The 23,999-nt window shown below is 27.8% G+C and overlaps 1 protein-coding gene across 8 annotated transcripts in view; it reads left to right on the top strand.

Moving 5' to 3' along the window:
• LOC147816916 (coatomer subunit gamma-2-like) overlaps positions 1-17,071 on the top strand; it is a 104,825-nt gene extending 87,754 nt beyond the window's left edge. For 7 of the 8 annotated variants that reach the window (XM_087152597.1, XM_087152594.1, XM_087152592.1 and 4 more), the window contains 2 exons: positions 1,251-1,351; positions 3,278-3,315. Coding sequence is in view for 1 of the 8 variants with exons in the window: in XM_087152599.1 (XP_087008725.1) it covers positions 1,251-1,351; positions 3,278-3,413; positions 7,823-7,863 (278 nt within the window). In the remaining 7 variants the exon portion in view is untranslated. Of the gene's footprint in view, positions 1-1,250; positions 1,352-3,277; positions 3,414-7,822; positions 7,879-11,371; positions 11,421-11,564; positions 11,707-14,006; positions 14,070-16,909 lie in introns of those variants that run through there. The other variant, XM_087152599.1, reaches the window with a different exon arrangement.
• Positions 17,072-23,999: the final 6,928 nt, after the last annotated feature.

A 23,999-nucleotide genomic window follows, 5' to 3' on the forward strand; every position in this document is an offset into this window, starting at 1 on the left:
AAGTATGTTCAGCTGTTTCGTTTTTTTGCTCTAAATTCTTCCCTCAATTAAAGTTAGTATAGTTAACCCAACACAGTAATTGTGTTTCCTCTTAATGTATTGTGTATAATATGTATAGGAATTTGTTTTCCAAATTTGATGGGCAACCCTGTGTTACTTTTTTGTTTAATAGTAAATTTATGCATAATTTCATATTATATATCTATATAAAATATGGTATGTACACCTCAAATTTGTACTACTTTGAATTCTGTAAACGCTAATTGTTAAAAAAAAATTTTTAGAGCAATGAAAAAACAAAATATTATATGCCATTCTGAGTTTGAGCCCTGTTAATAGGAAAGAGTAAAGTCCTCTTTTGTTAAGAAAATTAGCGGTTAAGTTTTTACCAATTTTTATTCATCAAAATTGAGAAGTTTATCTATTAATGACGGCATCACAAAGAAACACATTCCCTATTCATCATAAAACTTCACATTGTGCATCCCTCACAATTGTACCTTTTTTTCCAGCAATACCGATCCAAAAAGTCAATTTTAAAACATTTCTAGCTGTCAGACTGAGGGGCCATGGGACATACAAAAACCCAGCAGTTTTAACTCCAACATTTACAAAATCCAAGTGTATTTGTTGCTCCTAACCCACACTTAAAAAATCCACTATTGGCGAGTTATTGAGAAATGGTTCAGCTAAAAATAAAACCACAACTAATATTAAATTAGAAATAATCTGGCTTGAAAATTAATCACCGAAAATTCCCTTCTGAATTTAACCCTGTAACCAAAACATTTTTGAGGTTAATAAAGAAATAAATCAGCTTAAAAAAAGTAGGATAAAAAAGAGCTTTTGATATTCGGGACATTTGCAATTTTTTTAATGTGTATAGTGCTTAAAAATATTTTTAGTGTTTAAAAAGTACTTAAAAGGTGCTTATTTTTGTTGAAAAATTTGGCTACGCTCACAGTTTAAAAGTATTATAAATTGATGAAATAAAGAAATTTTAAAAGCTAGGAAATATGTAATCCCTATAATAGCATCACAATATTATTCAAAATAATAGAAATTTTTTTAATTAAATATGTTTTTGCTCATTAATTAAAATTTTCAACATCAGTGTCAGGTCAGCTAAAGTATTGCACTAAGTATAGAAGTTTTGACATTAGCGATAAGAGTTTTCAATTTTGTGTTAATAAGCGTATGAACTGCTTAACATTGCTTTGTGTACTTATATTGAAACTTATGTCTTTCAGTACTTGGAACATTGAGTAACACGTTAAAGTACTTAGTTAAAGAGTGTGATTCAAACAGTGGGGAACCAGATGATGAAGAAGGCTATGAAGATGAAGATGTAGTGAGTATTCTTACTTATCTTGGTCAAGGAATGGCTCAAGGAATTCTATTATAGTTGTGTATATTCCTTTTTGCTGCAATGATGGTGTGTGTATGAATTTTCTATGGGAGTGTCTGAACTAACAATATATAATATCTATGCACATAAGTTAAAAACGCAGAGAAAATATGGAAAATATTAAAGATTAATAAAAAGAGAGGAAAAAAATTATTAGGATAAATTTTTCGAAATTCGAAAGATTTTGAAACAAATATAGTAAAAAAAAATGTGAACAATCGCTAATATGAGAATTAATTTTCAAGCAATTAATAATTTTAACTTAAACAATTTAAATAATTAGAATAACAGCATACCGAAAAGTGCTTTTGTAATATATTAAAGTTTTGAATTAAATAATAGTATATTTAAATTTTGAAGTGTAATTAACTTTAAAAAATAAATTACATTGAATTGCGAGAACACCTTTACAATGAGTGTACTACAAAAAATTCTTTAAATCAAATAATCCCTCCCAAAAAAAAGAGATGCAGATGATTCAAATGTAGAAAAAAAAACTTCTTCTTTGAGGCAAAACCTGAGAAATAAATTTTTTTGCACCGTTGGTATGTTAAATTTCACAGAAACGAAGAAATTATGTTTTTATTAACGAGAAAAGTGTAGTTTTTACCATATAGTTTTACGAAAATTAACCGCCACAAAAGGACAACTAATATAATTTTGTACGTGGGCCACAAAAAAAAGGCTTCACGGGCCGGATGCGGCCCCCGGGCAGCCAGTTGGAAATCCCTGTTGTAAACGATAGAAAAAAAATAATTTTTATTACTGCATAGATCTTAATTATGATTTTTTATTTTTGGAAAGTGATTAAAAATATTTTTAAGGGTATTTTTCGCATTTTTCTATTCAACGTTTTCACAGTTCATTTAACCACAATCTATTTTGGCATACCATCGGTCCATAGCGTATGAAAGCACCAATTATTTTACATGTTTGATGATATACTTGTCCACATGTGCAACTCTGCTGCATTTTGCAAGATATTCTCAATTTCAGGCTTCATTTCCCCCCGATATCGAACCAAAAAATCTATTGATCATTTTATAATGGCTAATATAATCGAGAAAGGAGTTCTTTGTCGGAAACTAGTTATTTTAGTATGATCATGTAAATTTAGTAAATTATTTTGCATTTTGTTAATGAATATAGAACTTAAAAATATTTTTTGCATGCTTAAAGTACTTAAAATGTGCTTATTTTTTGCTGAAAGATTTGGCTACGCACCCTGTTATACTTCGTTTAAAAATTTTTGTTTTAAATAATAACTATTTTAGCTGCTTCATTGTTTTTGAATAATATTAAGAATTGTTAATCAGCGTTGCCACTCCATGGGGAAAACACAGGGAATTTAAAAATCAGCGAAAATAGCTGGGAAAAGGCGGAAAATTTTTTATTTTTCCTTACCAACTTTTAATTTTATTTCCTTTTAAAAGATTTAGACCTCTCAGAACTCAATCTATGGGATATTTAAAGATGACAGTTCAGCTATATTATATTATTTCTTTTTCTATATCATTATCTGTTTTATGTTGAGCTTAATTCACCAAGTTACTTTAGTAACTAAATCTAGCATCTTCATCCTAATATAGTTCACAGTGAACGTGTTTATCCTCTTAATATATTGTGCATAATTTCTGCAGGGGAAACATAGGGATTTTTTTTTACAGATATCAGTGGCAAAGCTGTTAATACTTTTTATCAGATAATTTTGCTCGTAAATTTTTAAAAAAAGAAAGAAAAAGCTTATATAAATTGAACAAAAATTCAATAAAATCAAATAAATACAATTTTTTTTAATTACCAAGCGATACTTAATGAAAAATTAATAAATGTTATGTATAGAAAAAATGAATGTATTTGTCTCTGCAGCTTGAGGAATTGGACATAGTGTTGAGCGACCACATTCAAAAAGTATTTAAAACAAACTTTAGCGCTGCATGGGAAGAGATCACTGCTAAGAATGAACTGGAAGACACTTATGCCTTCAATCTCAAAACACTGGAAGGTAAGCTTAAATATTTTCTCATAAGAAACTGGAAAAGTTATAAAATAGTTTCCTATCAATTCCTTACTAGTCATGGTGCTTAGCTTAGTGTGTAGTGCTTAAAGGTGCTTATTTTTATTTTTAAAGCCCTTAAAGCCCTTTTTGAAGCAATGAATACTTTAAAAATACCTTCAAAACTCATTAAATTGACGAGTCTTACATTGAAAGATAAAAAGTGTAAGATTAAGCTTCTGGGGTCTCTGTCAGAAAATCTTGATACATTCACAGGTGTTCGACAAGGAGATTCGCTTTCCCGTCTTCTTTTTAATTCTTGCACTTGAGAGAGTTATTCGTGATTCAAACATCAGTACCAGTGGTCAAATTTTTACTAGATCAGTACAACTACTTGCACATGCTGATGATGTTGATATAATTGCTCGTTCTCTTCCTGCCCTGAAAGAGGCATTTCTTGCCCTTGAGGTGGCTGCAAGGCAAATGGGTTTGGTCTTAAGTGTAGAGAAAACAAAATATATGTTTTCAAGATCATTATCTCAAGAAATAAAGTCCCAGACCCCTATCTTGGAATAAATTCTTATAGATTTAAAACAGTGAGGAGTTTTACTTACTTAGGATCAATTGTTACCATTGACAACAGAATTACTCCTGAAATAAAAAACCGACTCTATCTGGCGAATAGGGCTGTCTATGGGCTGAGAAGATTTATTAAATCTAGGTTTCTTTATAGAAAACAAAGTTCTTAATATACAAAACTCTTGTCCGCCCAGTCTTGACATACGCTTCTGAAGCTTGGACAATGACAAAACTGGAGGAATATTTTTGGATAAATTTTACAGTTTTTATGTAATAAATTAGCTAAACCTTGTTTTGGCCATACTTTTTTCTTATTGATGGTTGGGCTAACCAAACTTTCTGTTAGGACAACTATTTCCTAAAATGAATGAATATTTGAAAACATTATTTCAAATTTCTAAAAAAAAATTTACCTCCTGCTCATTTTTTCTATAACATAATTTTGGTTGATGGGATAATGAACATTTTCATGTTGGGATGACAATTTTGTTCAATGAGGTAATTTCTAGACGTGAAATTGAAACTTGCTGTTTCTAGGTAAAAATGTATGTAAACTTTGCTTTAATTGTTTTTGGATGGTTCCTATAATTAGCTAAATGGGCAAACGTTTGAGGGCGAAATTCAAGATTGAAGTTTATAAATAATAAGTTAGCTGAAATTTGTTTTAGTCAAAACTAATTTTGGTGAAGAGCAAACAAAACTTTACGTTGGTCTTTTGATTTCTTTGAAGGGACAAATGTTTAGAGTTTAAGTTTATACTTGTGTTTTATCGATCAAGAATCAGCTAAAGCTTGTTTTGACCATACCTTTTTTGATTTGACAGTTTTGCAAAATTCAAACATTAGTTTCTATGTTATAAAATAGCTAAAATTTTCATAATTTTGTTGAATGAGATAATGTTACTTTTCGTTGCTTACGTGCGTTAACAAATTTGTATAATATGCTGAAATTTGGAGGCAAAGTTCCAGCTTGAGATTTTTTGAACATAAGTTAGCTATAACATGTTTTGCCTAGCTGGCAAACTTAGATTGTTCTAGACTTGTAGTAATGGTGCTCATGTAATCTAATTCTAACAGTATTTGTTTTCAAACACATAAATCATACTGGCAGACGAATATTCATTATTGAAATTAACAGTACGAAATTTATAAATTTTTTTTAAGTAAAAAACCTTTTGAAACCTATTTTTGAAGGAGGAAGGTAATGAGCAATGCTTATGAAAGATACTAAATTTCCCTTCATTTTTATGAACTAACGACTTCCTACAATGAGCTAATGTTGTACCCTTGCTGTCGGGCTTACCGTGGGAGGTTTTCGTGGTTTTCTTCTCCATATAACTCTAATGTGGGTTAGTTCCATCTAAAAGTCCTTCACGGATGCTAGTTTGTCCCAATGCTTGACCGGTTATTGGAACTGATATGGGCTATGGATTTAATGTTCAACGCCTTCTATAAAATAAAATGAGCTGATGTTTAAAGGTAAAATATTAACTTATGTTTTGTGGGTCAAATGCTATCTAAAACTTTATTTGGAACTTAAAGCAGGCTAACGTTAGAAGTGAAGATACAAATTTGTTGTTTTTGGATCATAAATGTCATAGGTTCTTTAGCTCATAGGTTTTGTGTTAATATCCATTTGAAGACTTTATAAGCATTTTAATTTGTAATACAATAATAATTAACGAACTTAAAATAAATTGATATTATTTTAAAAGGAAAATAAAATAATAACTGAAGTACTGTTCTCTCCTGTTCTCTACATTATATTATTCGGCTTTACTAAATATTTGATTTGTACTTTAATTGCCAATAACTATTCTAAAATTGTTATTTATCTCATAGAAATTATATATATATATATATATATATATGTATATATATATATATATGTATATGTATATGTATATGTATATATATATATATATATATATATATATATATATATATATATATATATATATATATATATATATATATATATATATATATGTATATGTATATGTATATATATATATATGTATATATATATGTATATATATATATATATATATATATATATATATATATATATATATATATATATATATATATATATATATATATATATATATATATATATATATGTATATATATATATGTATATTTGTATATATATATATGTATATTTGTATGTATATATATATATGTATATTTGTATATATATATATGTATATTTGTATATATATATATATATGTATATATATATATATGTATATATATATATGTATATTTGTATATATATATATGTATATTTGTATATATATATATATGTATATTTGTATATATATATATATATATATATATATATATATATATATATATATATATATATATATATATATATATATATATATATATATATATATTTGATGTGGTATATTGCATAATTTGCTATAATTAAAAAATTGAAATATGAAGTGTCAGTAAAAATTGAAAAAAAATTTAAAATTTTATGTGCAAGTAAGAATATTGTTTAAACTCTATAACATTGGTATACGTTACAAATGAAGAAAACACACTTCATATATTAAATACTTGTTTATTAAATTAATAGATTTATAGAACTGTTAATAGAATGTCTTGTTTTCAACCAGAAGCTTGATAAATTTATTAAATTACTATTATTTATATGTTTCGCATTTAATAAGGAAAGAATTTAGGACAATATAGTAACGCTTTATTTTTTCCAAATATGATATTTTTCCTGTTTCTGTTAACTGCTTCGAAAGATACTTTCAACATGTTTCCCACAGTTCTATTCACTGACAATAAATATCGAATATATCCTTTTACCTATACAGAAAACGGCAACGTTACATCGAGAGAAAAACCTTGAAAACTTACATGATTAGCCCATTGATAAAGGGATTTTAATCCGTGACCCATTTACAATGATGACTTAACTTTCTGGTCGGGGCAAGTCGGGACCCACACAGACCAGTCATTGAACCCGGGACACCTTATTGGGAGGGTAATTTTTTTTCCGATTCGCCAACGTGATTCCTAATTGATAATTTTATTTTATATTGTCATTTCATACCGTCATTGAACATATTTTGGATTTACGACTTCCAATGTTCAACTACGTAGCTTTGTAACTTTGAACCCAATCCAGAAGACAAGGGAACTCTCGTAGAGAACTCTTTGATGGAACTAACTCTCGTTTGCGTTCGATGGAGAGGAAGACCACAAGAACCTCCCACTGTTAGCCTGACCGCAAGAGGACTCAAATGCATGATCCGTCTACTACTGAGGATATTACACGTCAGCAGTTGTTTGTGCTAGTGGACTGTGGTCATTGGAATGCGATTGACTAATTATCCCACTCAAACGTTGCTAATTAATTTCGTGTATAATTAATTGTTCGTTACAATGAGGTTATAATTTTTTAACTGAAAAGAGCACAAGAGTTTGTTCTTCAAAAAAAAATAAGATAAATGAGTTCTAATTCAGAAATTGATCTTAATCGGTTTTCGAAAAAGAAAAAAAAACGTATTCCAAATTTTTTACAAAAATTGAAGTATTTAGGACGTTTTTGTTCTTTATATATTCCTTTAAGGCTGTATTGAGAAAATAAACAAATTTAAGTTTGAACCTTGATGTAAGTATAAATTGCATTTTCCAATTCTTTTCTAAATAACGTGGTTCAAGAAAATATTTAGCTACATTAGATAATAATTAGGAGACCGCAATATGGTCTTTTCAATGTGATACTAAATTCATAAACTCAGCAAGTAAGGTTAAATGCATAATAATAAATAAGGTTAATTCATATCTTATTGGTTACTTTCCATTTTATAGGACTGGATGTTGTCTTTATGATGGAGAATAGTATTGTGTGATTCATCATAGCTCTGGTAAGAATTATATTCTAGTAGGTACTTCAAAAGATTTTCTGACAGTTCAAATATAACGAAAACACCTGAAGTCGGAAAGACATTTGCTGAATTTTTTTTTGCAAAGTGTGAGGAAGGTTATGCGTGATGTCTGATAACAAAAATTGAAAGAAATTCTAGCTCAAATTTATTTATGTATCATAATTTAATTATATTGTGAATATATAAAACGCATCTTTTATATAAATAACGTTTGAATTTGGCTTAAAGTTACGACAAATAAACCCTCCGATAATTTGGCTCCTATCTCCTAATTTCTAATTCAGTTCCTAGTTAGGAGCATTGTTAACATGCGACACTGAAATCCCATTATTTTTACTCACGGTCACGAGCTACTCAAATGGACTTAGGTATAGAGGTCAATTTGTTTGTTTTTTCTAGGTCATAATTTAGCTAAAACTTTTCTATCATACTTTTTTGGTGGGAAAATTAAGGAAATTTTTGTCGGATTACTAACACTAAATATTTCTTACAACTCTTGGAATTCCAAATTCAATCTCTTATTTTGTAGGACGAAAGTTACTTGAAACTTGTTTTTCAAAACTTTTTTCTCTTATGCTAGCTAACGATTTTCTAAAATGAGCTAAGCGTTTGGCCGTGAACATTTTGAGAACTTAAGGTTTGACAAAAGTTACTTTTGGTCGTTTCTTTTAATTAACGAAGATTGAGCCGAATTTTTTTGTTAGGCTAACAAATTCATGCAGTAGGCTAGCGTTTGGGGGTGAAATTTAAACTTAAAATTAGGTCAGAAATTTGCTAAAGTTCGGTGTCGTTAAAATTTTTTAATGGTAAAACTAACAAAAGTTTATTCCTCTGACATAGTTCTAACTTTTTCAGGGTGCCCACCCACCTGGAAAACCTAGAATTATCCAAGAATTATTTTTATACTGAAAAAAGAACGTGGAAAAGTCAGCAAAATTTGGATAAAAACCTGGAAAAATCAGGAAATTTTAAATAAAAGCTGGAATTTCTTTCTTAATTTGAATTACTTTACCATCTGTTATATCCACTTTATTTCGACTGAAATTTATAGTCAAACAGTTGAAATATCATCAACTTAGTGATACTTAGCTAGCATTAAATTTCTTTCCATTATTACCCCGCTAAACTAGAATGCTATATGAAACTCTCTCATGTTGCTAAATGATTGACGAAATCTTTGACCTCTTATTAGAGGTCAAAGATACTCTCTAAGAGATTATAGGACTAAGCAGTTTAGGAATTGTAATCAAGGTGGAAGAAGGGTTTAGGATATTGGTGCTCCGTAGGCGCAATTCATTTACTGTCCAAGTTTGTTCCAATGCTTTGGGGGTATTTTCTTCTTTTAACAAAATATTTAAGTGTTTTTTACTTTCCAAAAAATAATTGGTTATGATTTAATAATAGATTTTATTTTCTGAAAGCTTTTGTCTTCTCATCCAATGAACTATTTTTTCTCGGTAAAGTCAACCAATCACTATTTTCTTGAATCGCTAATAGCAAAATCATTACAATTGTTGCATTGATGCTAATTTTCTGAATTTTCTTTTAACCTTTCATAGAATGTTTAATTGAAAAGAAAAAGATTCTTTTATGAACCAACTAGATGTTAACATTAAATGTTTCTGTTCGTAAATATTTGATTCTTGTTTAAAAATTCGAACTGTGTACTAATTACAACGTTGAAAGTTGAAATATGTTGCTTACATTCCAGAGATATTTCCTAAACTGTTTCTTCTTTTACCCTAAAAAGCTGGCAAAACTCAAGGAATGTATGAAAAACATGTTTAATGATGTATAAACTTAGAATAGAAATTTTTATTGATTATATTTGTTTATTCGAAAGAAGAAAAACGAAACCTTGTATTTTTGTTCTGCACTGTACAGGTTTCAAGTTGGGCAACCAGATGACCAAAATTTTAAACTTAATATTAAGTGAATAAGGTATCTTTTCCAACGTAAAAAATTGAAGATTTAGAAATAATGAGTTATACCTTAATATCAGTTTTCATTAAGTTGCAGACTATTAAATGAAGGGCAATATCATTTGAAATTTTTAACTGTGATAAGTGAATCTCTAACAAAGTACAGTTTTTTTAAAAAAAATTCACACTAATAATAGAAAATGGAAGAAATAATAATTAAAGTGAACTGTAACAAAACAGGTTATTAACAGGCACAAATGTGTAGAAACATTTCACAATTTGATTTACAAAAAAAAATGCTCATGCACTTATGATATTTTACTTGCGATACCAGGATGCATAATTAATCATACTGCGCTACTAAGATTATTCTGCTTAAAGCAAGAGTTTGATAATAATAAGTATTTTTTATTGTAAATTAATAATTAATTGTTTTTACATAGACATCACTGCTTTTCTTTTTATTACATTTGTTTTTACTTATTTCTCCTTCTTATTTTTCTTTTTCTTCACGAAATGAAATATGAAAAGAAACCATCTAAATATTCCTTTTAGGTTAATTTACAATAATGTATTTCACCTCAGTAACCTAATAAAATTTGTTTAACTATGCTGTTCTTTAAGTTATATTATAAATAACTTAAAATTGATCAAGAAGTTTTTATATATAAATATTTTTTATTTTAATTTAATTTGTTTCTTTCTTCGAGGTAAACAACTCAGTTTTTATTTTTTGAGAAACAATTTAAATTTATTTAGAACATTTTAAATCAATCATTTTACTTAGATCGTAAAAAATGTATGTATTTAAAGAAAAAAAAATTCAGCGACAGTTTTTCTATTCCAGGATCTTTAAAATTAATAAATTTCAGGAAATATTGCTTAAATATGAGTTTCATTTACATTGTTGTTAATACACCTTGCACAATTAAAATAAGTGATTTTTCAACTAACTTTTACAAGATGGAAAATTGTATAATACACATTGATCCATCCATTCCAACAGGAAATAGAAGGCAATTTAAATTTTGTTTTGGGTCACTGTATTTGTTATTTGGTACATTTTGTGCATAAACTTCAAAACTAACACTTTAACACTTTTTTTATCCACTGAAAGTAATTAAACATATTATTTTCTTCACATCTATTCAAGATGTTATATTAAAAAAATAACATTTAAATAAAATACTGTATAATATTGACACTTTTCTTGTACCCACCTGCACTTTATGAGAAAAGAAAACACGGTGACCTGGAAGTTTTAAGATTTTTACTGGAAAACCTGGAAAAATCAGGGTAATTTGAAACCTGATTTGAGTGGCCACCTTGTTTTTAGCTCATTATCAAAAAGTTCAAGTTCTGTTTCTACTTAATTCAAAATAATTTAACAAAAAAAACTTTATTTATTCTTTTAAATATATTTTGATACATTTTATTCTTTGCACTATATATGTCATAAACTGAATTGGTATTTTTAAAACACATTATTTTTTTAAAAAACACAGTTCTATCCTATTTTTTTAACTATATATGTTTTTTTTCCTTAACAGATTGATGCTATGAAAAAAACAGAAAGAAGAAGAAGAAATGGAACTAGAGGTTTGTTGTGAAAAATTTAAATTGATTTTGTCAAATATTTAGTCTTTTAATTTGTTAAGATTAATTAAATGATATTATTTCAATATATTGATAATAAATTTAGAGTATGTTATTGTTTTAGCAATTAAATTTATGCTTATTTAGATACAAGAAAAGGAACTGAATGATAAGCATGTGGAATTGAATGAATTAGTGAAAGAAGAGTCCCAAATGGAAAGCAAACTCAATTCAAGCAAAACTCAATTTGATTTCTTCTTTACAAAGTAGCACCCTTTAGATAAGCCAAGTAAATAATTTTATATTACTTAATATTGTTTATTAAATTTTAGCTTATTTTTAAAAACACTTGTAATTATGAAAGACAAATAATCTACTTTAATGTGATAACAGTAGTAAATTAAAAGCAATGCATTAAAACACAAATGCATCATTCTCGCTTAATCGAACACATATATTTTCTCCATTTCATTTTGCTTATTTGGTTCGAAGATTAAGTTTGAAGCACTAAAATTTATCCACTGTAAAAAACACAAATCTTTTTTACTTGTCTCTACTTATTTGTTATTATTTTATTTATTCGTGAAATAAATTTAAAGCTCATTTTATAATTTGCTTTTTGTGGAGGAAAAAAAACGATATAAGCACAGCCTTATTTTATCCTTTTTCTATTTAATTTTCTTTTTCAAAATAAATTTAAAGCTTATGTAAGCAATTTAATTTTTCGTGTATTTGCTAAAGTGATTATTCACTAAAATTGTACTTATCATATTCCTACGTTATGCTTTTCAATTATATCCTCTGCTGCATTATTATGTTTTTGTAAATTGAGCTATGAGCTACTTGTTAAAAAAAACTTGGCAGCTTAAAATATTTACAGCTTAATTCGTCTTAGTAGATTTTTTGTTGAAAACTGGTATGTTGGTAGTACACGTCGTTTACGGAAGAAGAAACCTAAGATAAAAGCTTTTAAAATTTAAAATACATTAAAAAAAATCAAGTCTTCAAAATTTTCCATTCAAACCGTTACAGAGTGAGTGGGACTTGCTAATTTATTGATTCCAATACATATGTCCTTGAATCTTAAAAGTTCTAGATTTATGGTATATTTTAAAAAAGATTTTCATTATGTTTTATTTTTTGAAATAGTCTTGAAAAAAAATTTTGATTTCTTATGTTTTTCATGTTTTTTTTTTGGTCATAAGAATTGTTTTTTAGAAGAAAACCTTAATATGTGAGAAAAAAAAATACTATGAAAGAAAATGAAAATTAATTGTATCTAACATATTAAAATAGTTTTTGAAAGGGGTAAATCCATACAGAGTTATTCATATCTATCACATCGATTATAATGCATCAATATTTCTCGATCAATTAATGTCCATCTTCACTACTGGTGTATAAGTAGAGCCCCTGATTTTTGTAAAATTTTAGGGTTCAAATTTGATATATACATTTTGATATATGGTATTTTAATTATTCTACTCTTGTGTGTTTCTTTAAAAGACAAAGCCTTAGAGCGTCCCTTTTATGAATAAGTACTGGTCACATGACTTAGACCTTAGTCATATTTAGTTAGTTCTGATGGTTGGTTCATTTGTGTTTGGTGCAGTATGACCAATTATAATTCTTCTGTCATTAAGCTTTACATATATTGTAATCCATAAAAAAAAAAATTGGTATTATCTTATATATGGGCTTTTATTTTGTTTTAGCAAAATTTTTACTTTCTCTTTTACTAAATGCATTGTATCATATTTCATACTTTCAATTATCTGTCGTGTTACTTTCATAAGTAAAAAGGGAAAATTTTCTTGTAGAGCATGATTAAAAATATACACTAAGTGCAAGGGCAGAAATTCTGTTATGAGACTGGGCTTTTCAGCTTTATTTCATATTGTTCACTCTTTTTTTCATATTCAAAAGGTAGTTTTCAAGTATTTACTGTAATCAACTTGAAGAAAATAATGAATGAAATGTAAAGTATTCGATATAATCATTTTACTATTCCACAAATTTTTGAAGAGAGCCTGACTGCATCAGAAATGTATAAAAAATGTGTTTTGTTTCAAAAAGTTAGTTTTCAGTTCATACATCATTTAATCCCTCTTCTAGAAACAAAAATGGTTTATATTTCTCAGAAAATATTTGTTTATACAATGATATTTACTAAATTTTTATTATTGTTATTTTTTGTTATTGAATTGGCAGATGTTAAATTAGTTACATTATATAAGTCTAAATTTATTATTTTTAATTTTTTTTCCTCATAAAATACATTAAATCGAATTATACTTTCCAAATTATCGAATTTATGCAACTTTGTGGTAACTTAATTTGTTGGAAATTTGGATACTTATTTTTTTTAAAGGTTTAGTTTCTTCACACGAAACTAAATTAAAAACGAAACACACGAAACTAAATTAAAAACTAAATTAAAGATACGAATATTAAAATCTATATGGTTTGTCTGAAAGTATTTGCAATTATTTTTATAATAGTACTTTGATTCGATATTAGACTGTATCAAACTGCATTTGTGATTTAGTTAGTTAAATAATTTTTAAAAATGCATGAAATATTTTTAAGGGACCAAAAACCTTTGATGAAGTTGAACCAGCTGTAACTACTACACCTGTGAATGATTTTCAGGTAATCATATTTTCCCATTTATTTCTTTGAAGAGAAAATTTTAAAACTTTCTTATTATTCACAAAATATGGTTAGTGTCACAAAGTATGGTTAGTGTTCTAAACCTGTGGCCCCATGCTCTGTGAGGCATTAAGAGAATTGTGTCAATTCAAGCATACTTATAGAACTAATTATTAATCAAAGTGTAAATATGTGGAAATCAAATTGGAAAATTATTTTGAAATAATAATAATAGTTTTTGATATCTCTGTAAACATGCAGTTATGTTTGTTTGGTTTATTTGGTTTGTTTGTTTGTTATATAAATTCAGATTCAATTTGATTTGGACAGTTGAACCCAAATTTAATGAAATTAACTAATTTGTAGTTGTTAACAATTATTCAAAGCAAATTATATATTTTTAGAAACTAATTAATATACAATGATTAATTTTGAGTTTTACTTAAGGTATTTTTAATTTGTAATTCAATTATATAATGTATAGTAGTATTGTTATAATGTATCTACAAACAATAGTCTCTCGAGGACTTAATATGTGTGAAATGCTCTGGGAAGAGAAATTAAAACTTACAGGCATCCTCAGACAACCATCTCTAGACCCTGAAAATAGTGTTAACTTTTTATTTCCACCTTTTTTGTTTGAGAATGTATTGTAGGTCTGTGAGAAAGGGACCATAGTTTGGAACAATTTTTCATTTGTTCGATTCAGTAGCTCCTGTTTCATACCCTCCAAGTCCGATGAGTGTTGCATATGATCATGTGTGTGAATGTTATCATACCTGGTGAATGTTCATTATATAAGTATTGTATCAACTTATATGCATTCAAATTTCCTAAAGGATAGTCAAAATGGTGTTGAATAAAAAATTGGCTAGGTTAAATATAAGGAGATATTAAGAAGTTTTAATTCATGTTTACATGAAATAGTTTTTTTAATTTTAAAACACTTTTTATGAATTTGTTCTTTTAACTTTCAAAATCTATGCTTTTCTGGTCAGTGATTTAGGAAATAATCAAATATTTGTGATTTAAGTGATCAATGCTTTTTTATATCTTCAAAGAAATAAAGTGCAAATTTGCTGGGGGGAAAAAAACAAAAACCATTGTTAAAGTACAAAAAACAAAAAAGCTGACCACGCCGAATAACTTTTGATCTAATGATCGGATCTTCACGTTCTAGGACTTAATCTTCATGATTTGAGGGGGTGACCAAAAATAGGCTAATTAATTAATGCAGACAATATTTTAATTTATGAAATAAGATACAAAAACATACTTTATTTTCCTGTGAAATCGAATTCTAAGAAAGTCAGATATTTAAAGTTTGATTTCTCAGGAGCAATTCGACCAATTTTTCCTAGTATCAGACGAACAGTACCTGGCCGAATTATTTGATGCACTAAAGATTCTATGTAAAATCTTAATTATCAACTGACTTACACGACTGAAGCCGGTTTGCACCTGTTTACTTTCGTGTATTAATTGGTTAACATTGCCATGCTATACTTTAAAAATAAATACAAATAGGAAGTATATAAAAAATCTCTAGAATAACACTCATTACATGTATGTTTAAATATAAAAGTATCGAATATAAACTCGTGAAAAACATGCAGTGATTAAGACACTAGTTATTAAAAAACTGCAGTTCGTCTAGTGATTTGTAATACTGATTTGTAATGCAATACCTATTACAATTTGTAATAATGATTTGTTATGCAATACTTTAAAAATAAATACAAATAGGAAATATATAAAAAATTTCTGGAATAACACTCATTACATGCGTGTTTAAATATAAAAGTATTGCCTCGTGCAAAACATGCAGTTATTAAAGAACTTATAGTTATTAAAAGTGCGTCTAATGATTTGGTCGAATTAATAATAATGTACTAATATAATACCTGATATAATAAATATTAATATGGTCGAATTTATATCGTTTAATTTAACCAATTAATACATGAACGTAAACAAGTGCAAACTGGTTTAAGTCACGTAAAAACAATAAAGCTGTATAGTATCATCTGATAAATAAGATTTTACATAGAATCTTATAGTGCGTCTGATAATTTGGCCAGGGGCCGTAGATCTTATTAACACATAGGCATTCTCATTGCGTACGTTTACCCGGAATATAGTAGAGTATTGGCGACGGTCCGGGAAACATCCCCGAGGATGATCCAAAGACATGCCATCAGAATTTTGATCCTCTACAGAGGGGATCCGTTTTGGTAGCCCGACGACCTGTGTGCGAAGTCGAGCACTTTATGGTAAAACCGTTTAACGAGGACCGATGATCAAAGTGATCACCCACCCGCTTACTGACCGCAGCCAGTGATGCTTGACTTCGGTGTTCTACTGGGAACTGTGTCTTAATGATCGGGATCATTAATTAAATAAAAATGACCTATCAGTATTGATTATTGACTCATTTGGTTGGAGGAAAAATTAGCTGCTAAGTTATTAGTCTGCCAGCCACCGGCTACTAAATGAAAATTTAAATTTTCAAGTCTATTTTGAAGTCAACAATCATTGTCAGATTAACTTTGGATAACTCAGTCTTTGCCTTCAACTAATTTTACTCATAATGGTTTTGATACCTCAGATAAATAAATGGTCTAAGAAATATCTAAAATCAAATTTCTACGCAGTTATTGGGTAAAATTCTTGTCACCTATAGCCTTTGGAAGTTGTAATAGTTTTCTCTCCTAAACTAAACGTTGAAATTTTTTTCAGAAAAATTTTATCTATAGGATTTTTAACTACCAAAAACTTTACCTAAGTGTATTTTTATTATTGTATGTAAATCGCGAAATACAGTTTCTTTTTCATTTCAGGCTCGTAATCAAGCTTCATCTTCCATGAATCTTAAGAAGAAAAAAAAATAAGAAGAGTTTTAAATTTTGAAATAAAATGTTTTGTTTCAACATTTGTAATTAAAATATTTATTTATCACTTTTACTTTGATGATGATTCCTATTAAATATTTATTTTGCTTATTGTGAATTTCTGTTTTTCATTGTATATTCTTTAAAAGTTACCATTCCCTTGTCGACGTTTCCATTCTTTCCAAGTAATAGCTAGGAGACGGAACCCTAGTGAAATCCTAGAAACAAAGAGTGATTGATGTATTGTTTGTATAAAAAGAACAATTCCTTTTTATTATTCAATAATATTAGATACCTTTTTATAGATTTTTTGTTTCTTGTGCGTGTGACTGTGCACTTGCTTGGTATTTCAGTTAACAGTTACTTGTTGTCAAGGCAAAAAAGAAATTTCATTATTTTTTTTAAATAATATATATACATATGTATAACATGTATATATACATGTATATGTCATACACATATACATGTACATATACATGTATGTATACATGTATATATATGACATGTATGATATATATACATATATATGTATGAACATTTATTTCATGTGTGGATTGAATATATTCATTTATTTCATTTTGTGGATTGAATATAAAGATTTCTGAAAAACACTTTATATTTTAACTGTCTAAAAAACAGACGTCGAAGTATATTTTGGTGGTATCCTTTTAATATCTAAATTTTATTTATTATTATAAGTAGTAATTTTTAAATATTTTTTAATAACTATTATATTCTGAAGTGGCTGATTTTTTTTTATGTAATTTAAATACCAAGCAATATGAAGTATTATAAAAAAATACAGCAAATGAAATAAAATAATTTTTAATAATATTTGTAAACAGTAGATTTCATTAAAAAAATAAGTCCATTTCTTTAAAAAAAATTAAAAAAATGAAATAATAGGTCTCAAACGTGAATCAATATTTGATCGTCTAGTCTAGGGGTGCACAACCTTTTTGAGTGAAGGCCACTTGCACAGCAGGTTGGCTAACGAAGGGCCGCACATGTATTTAGACATGTTAATGACAAATGTAATAATGTTTATTTAAACATTAGCGTTCCATTTTTTTTATTAATAAACTTAGTAATATCAATAACTTAGTAGTGTTCCATTATTAGAATTCATTCAAAAATAAAAAAAACTTATACTTTTTTTTTTCTACAAAAAAAAATTGCTATTTTTATCATATGAACAATTGATTTATCAAAATAAATAAAACATTGAAGAAAAGAAATTTTTTTATTTATCATATCATGCAATATGAAAACTCATTTTAGAATTAAATTCTAATAAATTATAAAAAACTGCAATGCCCACAGAATGAAAGTAGGAAAAAGTTTAGTCGTAATTAAGTAATATAAATTCAAATTAAATATTTTAATTGAAGAAAATTTATAGGTTTTAAACAAAAGCCTAAAATAAAAACAAAACTGTGATAGTTCAAAATAAAATTCAATGCTTATTTTGTAATGTATTTTATTATTTTATTTTATTAATTATTAGATTTTTTATATCGTAAACATTTTCCTTTTTTTATCGAAAAAGATCACTTAAGCAACAAAAAATTGAAATCTAAATTACGAACAGTGAGCAGTTTAAAAATTCACGTTTTCCGCCATTTTATGAATTTCTCAAGTTGCAATAACATTGCATTTAAATTAGGGAGGGATGTAACGAGTATTTGGCCCTTCTGTGAAAAATTCAGTTGGTTGAATGATCAGTCAAATATTTGGCAGAATATTTTTTAAAAATGCATTTTTCTTAGTTTTTTTTATTTTTGAATTTTTATAGATATTACTTTTCTTTTTTTTAATTATAATCAGACAAGTCAATTTTGTCATTTTTTCGATACTTTGAGAATTGAGAAGGATCCATTTTTTGCAGTTTTTATTATAACCCAGCATTTTAACAGAACGTCTCATACTATTAATTTATTATCACTCTTTCCCTGTACTGTAATATAAATAACCAGTAACATAGAAAAGTGTGATTTTCAGCATTAAAGTTTTGTTTCAGGAACTAAGAAAAATTTGTTTTTTCTTTTTTTAGGCATTTTTATTATGACTCAGCATTTTTTTAAAAATAAAGTTACAAATAAAAAAAATTTTTATAGCAATTTTTTTTCTTCTAAAATTATGGCAATGAGAAAAATTTAAATTGAGATTTTCGGCATAAGATTTTCACTTAAAAAATTAAGAACATTTTTTTTATCTTTTTATTTTCTTTAAATAAAAAAAAAACTTTTTTTAGACGTTTTCATTATAACGCAGTAATTTTTAATAGCATTTCTGTTGACTTAATTCTTTTTTCTTGGCTTTTTCTGGTAATTGAAAAATTGAGATGTTCAGCTTTAAAAAAAATTTTCAAAAATTAAGATTGATTTTTACTCTCTATAGACTCTGTTTCGCTTTTCGACATTTTCAAAAACGTTCTTGATTGGCCTTATTTTTTAGAGTTAATTAACGTTTTTCCAGGAAATATTATTCTGAGCATTGAAATTTTAGTTTCAGTGTTGCTATACTGCTAAAAGATTTTGTTATTTGGCCCCAATTGAACGGCGTTCAATAGATTTTTTCTTCTTCTTTTTGCCGAATATTTGGTTTTTGATCAAATCACAATTCATTACCACATTCGACCAAATCATATTCGTTGCGGAAATAAGAAAGAAGGAAAAATAACTAGGATTTACGGTAATACTGTATCAAAAAGGGATTATTTAATTGCGTGATTAACAATCACGTGTCGTAATAACATCATAGTTAAATAACGGGATCGTCAAAATCACGAGGAAAAGTATAGAAATGATAAGGAAAAAATGTATTTATGCTGAACTCAGCACAAATAAAGCGCGTCAAATGCATGATTTAAAATTTGCATGTCGTAACAGAATAATTGGAATTCTTTATAATACGTAGGAACGCATAGCAATAACTGCCGAGAAAAATTTTTGAAAAAAAAGAAAGAATTGCAAAAAAAAAAAGATCAAAAATCACTTAGATTTAAGATGAAATCGTCACAAATAAAGTGCCCAAAAAGTGATTATTTAAATTTGCGATCTGAAACTCGCGTCGTTATAAAAATTCGGAATTTTCAAAATCACGTAGAAAAGCGGAAATAACTGTTTAAAAAAAATCATTTATATTTACGATAAATTCGGCTTCAAGAAAGCGCGTTAAACGTACATTTACTAAAGAATGTGTTAAAATTGATTGTGTCAAAACGTGATAACTTAAAAGTGCGATTAAAACTTGCCATTTTTTAAAAAAAATTTTTATTGTGTTTAGAAGCTCTCGCGGGCCGCACTTCAGTAGTCGAAGACCCGCATTTGGGCCGCAGGTTGTGCACCCCTAGTCTAGTCATTAAGTGTGTTTTAATATAAGTGAAGTTTATGTCTGCATTAAAAAGATATTTCGCTTAAATTAAAGAGCATGGTTGAGAACCTTGGAGAGGTTAAAAATTTGCAACCTCCCAGAGTAAAATATGTTTGCTTTAAGTTTTATTTCATTCACTTATGAAATAGTAAAACTTTTTATCTTTCGTGAATTTATGGTGCAACAATTAAGCCTTCTAACTGAGGCATTCATTTATATTTCTTGATTCCTGATATGAAAATACTGATAATTATTTAGTATGTTTTATTCAATATTTAATTATTATTTTTTAATTTAAATTAATTGATTTACAAAGTTTAAAATTTTCAAACAAACAAAAATTAAGCTATATTTTACTTTTATTTTTTAATTAAAATATATGAAGTGATTATAAAAAAATTAGTAATGTAAATTTTTTTTTATTTGGCTGAAATTTTTTTATTTTGTAAGAAATATTTTGAGTTATTTTCTTAAAATTTATTTAGGAAAATTTAAGCAAAATTTCATTATAATTCTCGTGAAAACTAATAATGTGTATTACCATCAAAGTTCATATTTTAAATGGCGTAATCTTCTTTTTCAGTGGTAAATGTCTCTTTTCAATTTATCCTTATTAATATTTTTTTTCAACAAGAATTATAATGTAATCTTGTTCATATTATTAAGATTAAATTTAATAAAAACTTAAAATATTGGTTACAAAATAAAAGAAATTCAGCAAAAGACATTAAAAAAATTAAATTTTTGAGTTACAAATAAGTTTTCTCAAGTAATTCAAAAATAAAAAACAGCCAATTGTTTTTTGTTTTTAATATTTGAATTTTATAAAAAAATTACATTAAAAAATAATAAATATATATTGAATAAAACAAACAAAATAGTTATCCACCTTTTTAGATCAGAAATCTAGGAATATAAGTAAAATTTAGCAGGCGATCATTGTGTCGTGACTTTAAAAGAGTAAAAAAGTTTTATTATTTTATAAGTAAATGAATTAAACTTTATATGGCGGCTAATTTTTACCCTATTCGAGGTTTTCAACCATTATCTTTACTTTAAGCTTAATTTCGTTTAAATGCACATTTTACAATGGACAAAAACACTCCGTAATCTAATGACCGGTTTTTCGTGTCATACGATTTATGGTTCAAGGGGGTCACTTCCAAGGATGGACTGAACTACTGGGACCTGCCCCGTATTTGGAAACCTTCACGCGCTGGGATCCTTTTGGCTGATTTTAGTTACAAAGAGGGAGATCAAGGATATTCAGTTGGAAATATGATCGATAATCGTCTCAAATCAGCCGAATCTATGCTCGTTGTTTATCTTTGGCTAAGTCACGGGATGAGATCCAAAAAGCTCGATGTCGGGCGCTTATCGGCAGTGGTAACAAACCACCCTCATGAGAATATGTTTTCCTTATGGGAGACCCGCCCGCTCATTCTCGGTGGTCAAAAATTCCCTGCGGTTTTCCCGTTAATATTCGTGATACATTTTCAATTTTTGTCATCTTACAAGAGTCTAGCGCCTCACTTCTAAAATGACCCTCTAATCTAGAAATACAGCAACATACTGCGCTTGGTGGAATTGATGTTTTCTCTGTCTGGGAGTACTGCAGTGGTTGAAAGAGGCTTTTCAGCAATGAGCTTACAAAAAACACATTACGTACTGATCTTAAACAAGAAGCGTTAAACGCAATTACGAACATCCACCTAAATGGAAAACCCCTTTCAGATTTCTGTGCAGAAACCCCTGTAAATCATTGGCTTGATTGTGGAACTGGCAAACGTCATATTTGTTTCATTTAAAAAACGAAGTACCCTCGGATAAATTGACATTCCAGATAACTTGACCTTTGTCATTTAAATTATTTCATAAAAGAAATAAATTATTTCATAATAGAAATAAATTATTTCATGAAAGAAATACTAGGTTTTACTATTAGTAACCTAGTATTTGTAATCCTAGTAACTACTAATTCATTGTGCAATTTACATAAATGTTTGTAATAAATAAGAGAAAATTTTATTTTTATTTAATTAGAAGCTACGGATTAGTTTCAAAGGAGGACGGGTACATTGTTGGACAAGCAGTCCTCGGGGACGGGTAAAATTTCTTACTTTCTTCGAGCCCTGCATTAAACTCTAATTTCGGGCCGAATTTAAAATTTATATGCTAATATTATAGGGAGTTATGGGGTGTGCCTCCTGATACGACTTTAGTCTCTTTTTCAGCCATTATTCGCTCTTTAACAAAGAAAAATAATTCTTTTTGCGTATAGAACACTTTATTCACTTAAAAATATTGAAAAAGACTTTAAAAAAATAACATAAAATAAAATAAAAAGATAAATAAAAATTATCCAAAATTTATTCGTTTATTGGCTATTAGTCGCTATTTCCCAAAGGAAAAATAATTATCTCTATATGCAGAACACTTCATTCACGCTAAAATATCGAAAAGTATATTAAAAAACATAATATAAAATAAATTAAAAGTCGACCCTCGCAGGATTCCGAACCCAGGACCTCCGAGACTACATGTCAACCTTGCCCCCGGCGCTACCAACTGCGCCACGCTACACACGTCAGCCGCGCAAATATTTAACTTAAAGCACCTCCTCCCAGTTCATCAACAAATATTTTTCCCATTGTGGGCCCACTAACTGGTCTATAAAAAATCCCTGTACTACAATTGTTTGTTACATTAACCTCTGATATCGTGCCGAGTTTGAAATTTATAGGTTAATATTATACAGAGTTACGGGGTGTGATGAGTGCGTGCCCCATGATACGACTTTTGTCTCTTTTTCAGCCATCATTCGCTCTTTAACAAAGAAAAATAATTCTTTTTACGTATAGAACACTTTATTCACTTTAAAATATTGAAAAAGAAGTTAAAAAAAAACATATAATAAAATAAATAAATAAGTAAAAATTATCCGAAATTTATCCGTTTATTAGCTATTATTCGCTATTTCCCAACAAAAAAAAAGATATTTTTATATACAGAACACTTTATTCACGTTAAAATATTGAAAAAGATGTTTAAAATATGACATAAAATAAAATAAATAAATAAGTAAAAATTATCCCAAATTTTTCCGTTTATTAGCTATTATTCGCAATTTCCCAACAAAAAAAATATATTTTTGTATACAGAACACTTCATTCTCGTTAAAATATCAAAAAATATATTAAAACAAAATATTAAAAAAATTTAAAAAGTTTTAACTTCGACCCTCGCAATGTTTCGAACCCAGGGTATACGGGACTACAAATCGACGTTGCCACACAGCTTTACCAACTGCGCCACGCTTCACATGACAGGCCCGCGAATATTTAGCTTAAAACACCTCCTCCCGGTTAGTCAACAAAACATATTTCGGCCCATTGTGTTCCCACTAATAGGTCTAAAAAATATTCCTTTCGTACAGTTGTTCGTTACATTAAACTCTAATTTCGGGCCGAATTTAAAATTTATAGGTTAATATTACAGGGAGTTACGGGATGTGATGTGTGCGTGCCTCTTGATACGACTTTTGTCTCTTTTTCAGCCATTATTCCCTCTTTAACAAAGAAAAATAATTCTTTTTACGTATAGAACACTTTATTCACGTTAAAATATTGAAAAAGATGTTTAAAATATGACATAAAATAAAATA

This window comes from Parasteatoda tepidariorum, chromosome 1 (genome assembly GCF_982258835.1).
Source record: "Parasteatoda tepidariorum strain Cologne lab strain chromosome 1, Ptep-v5.0, whole genome shotgun sequence".
NCBI classification, from domain to species: Eukaryota; Metazoa; Arthropoda; class Arachnida; order Araneae; family Theridiidae; genus Parasteatoda; species Parasteatoda tepidariorum.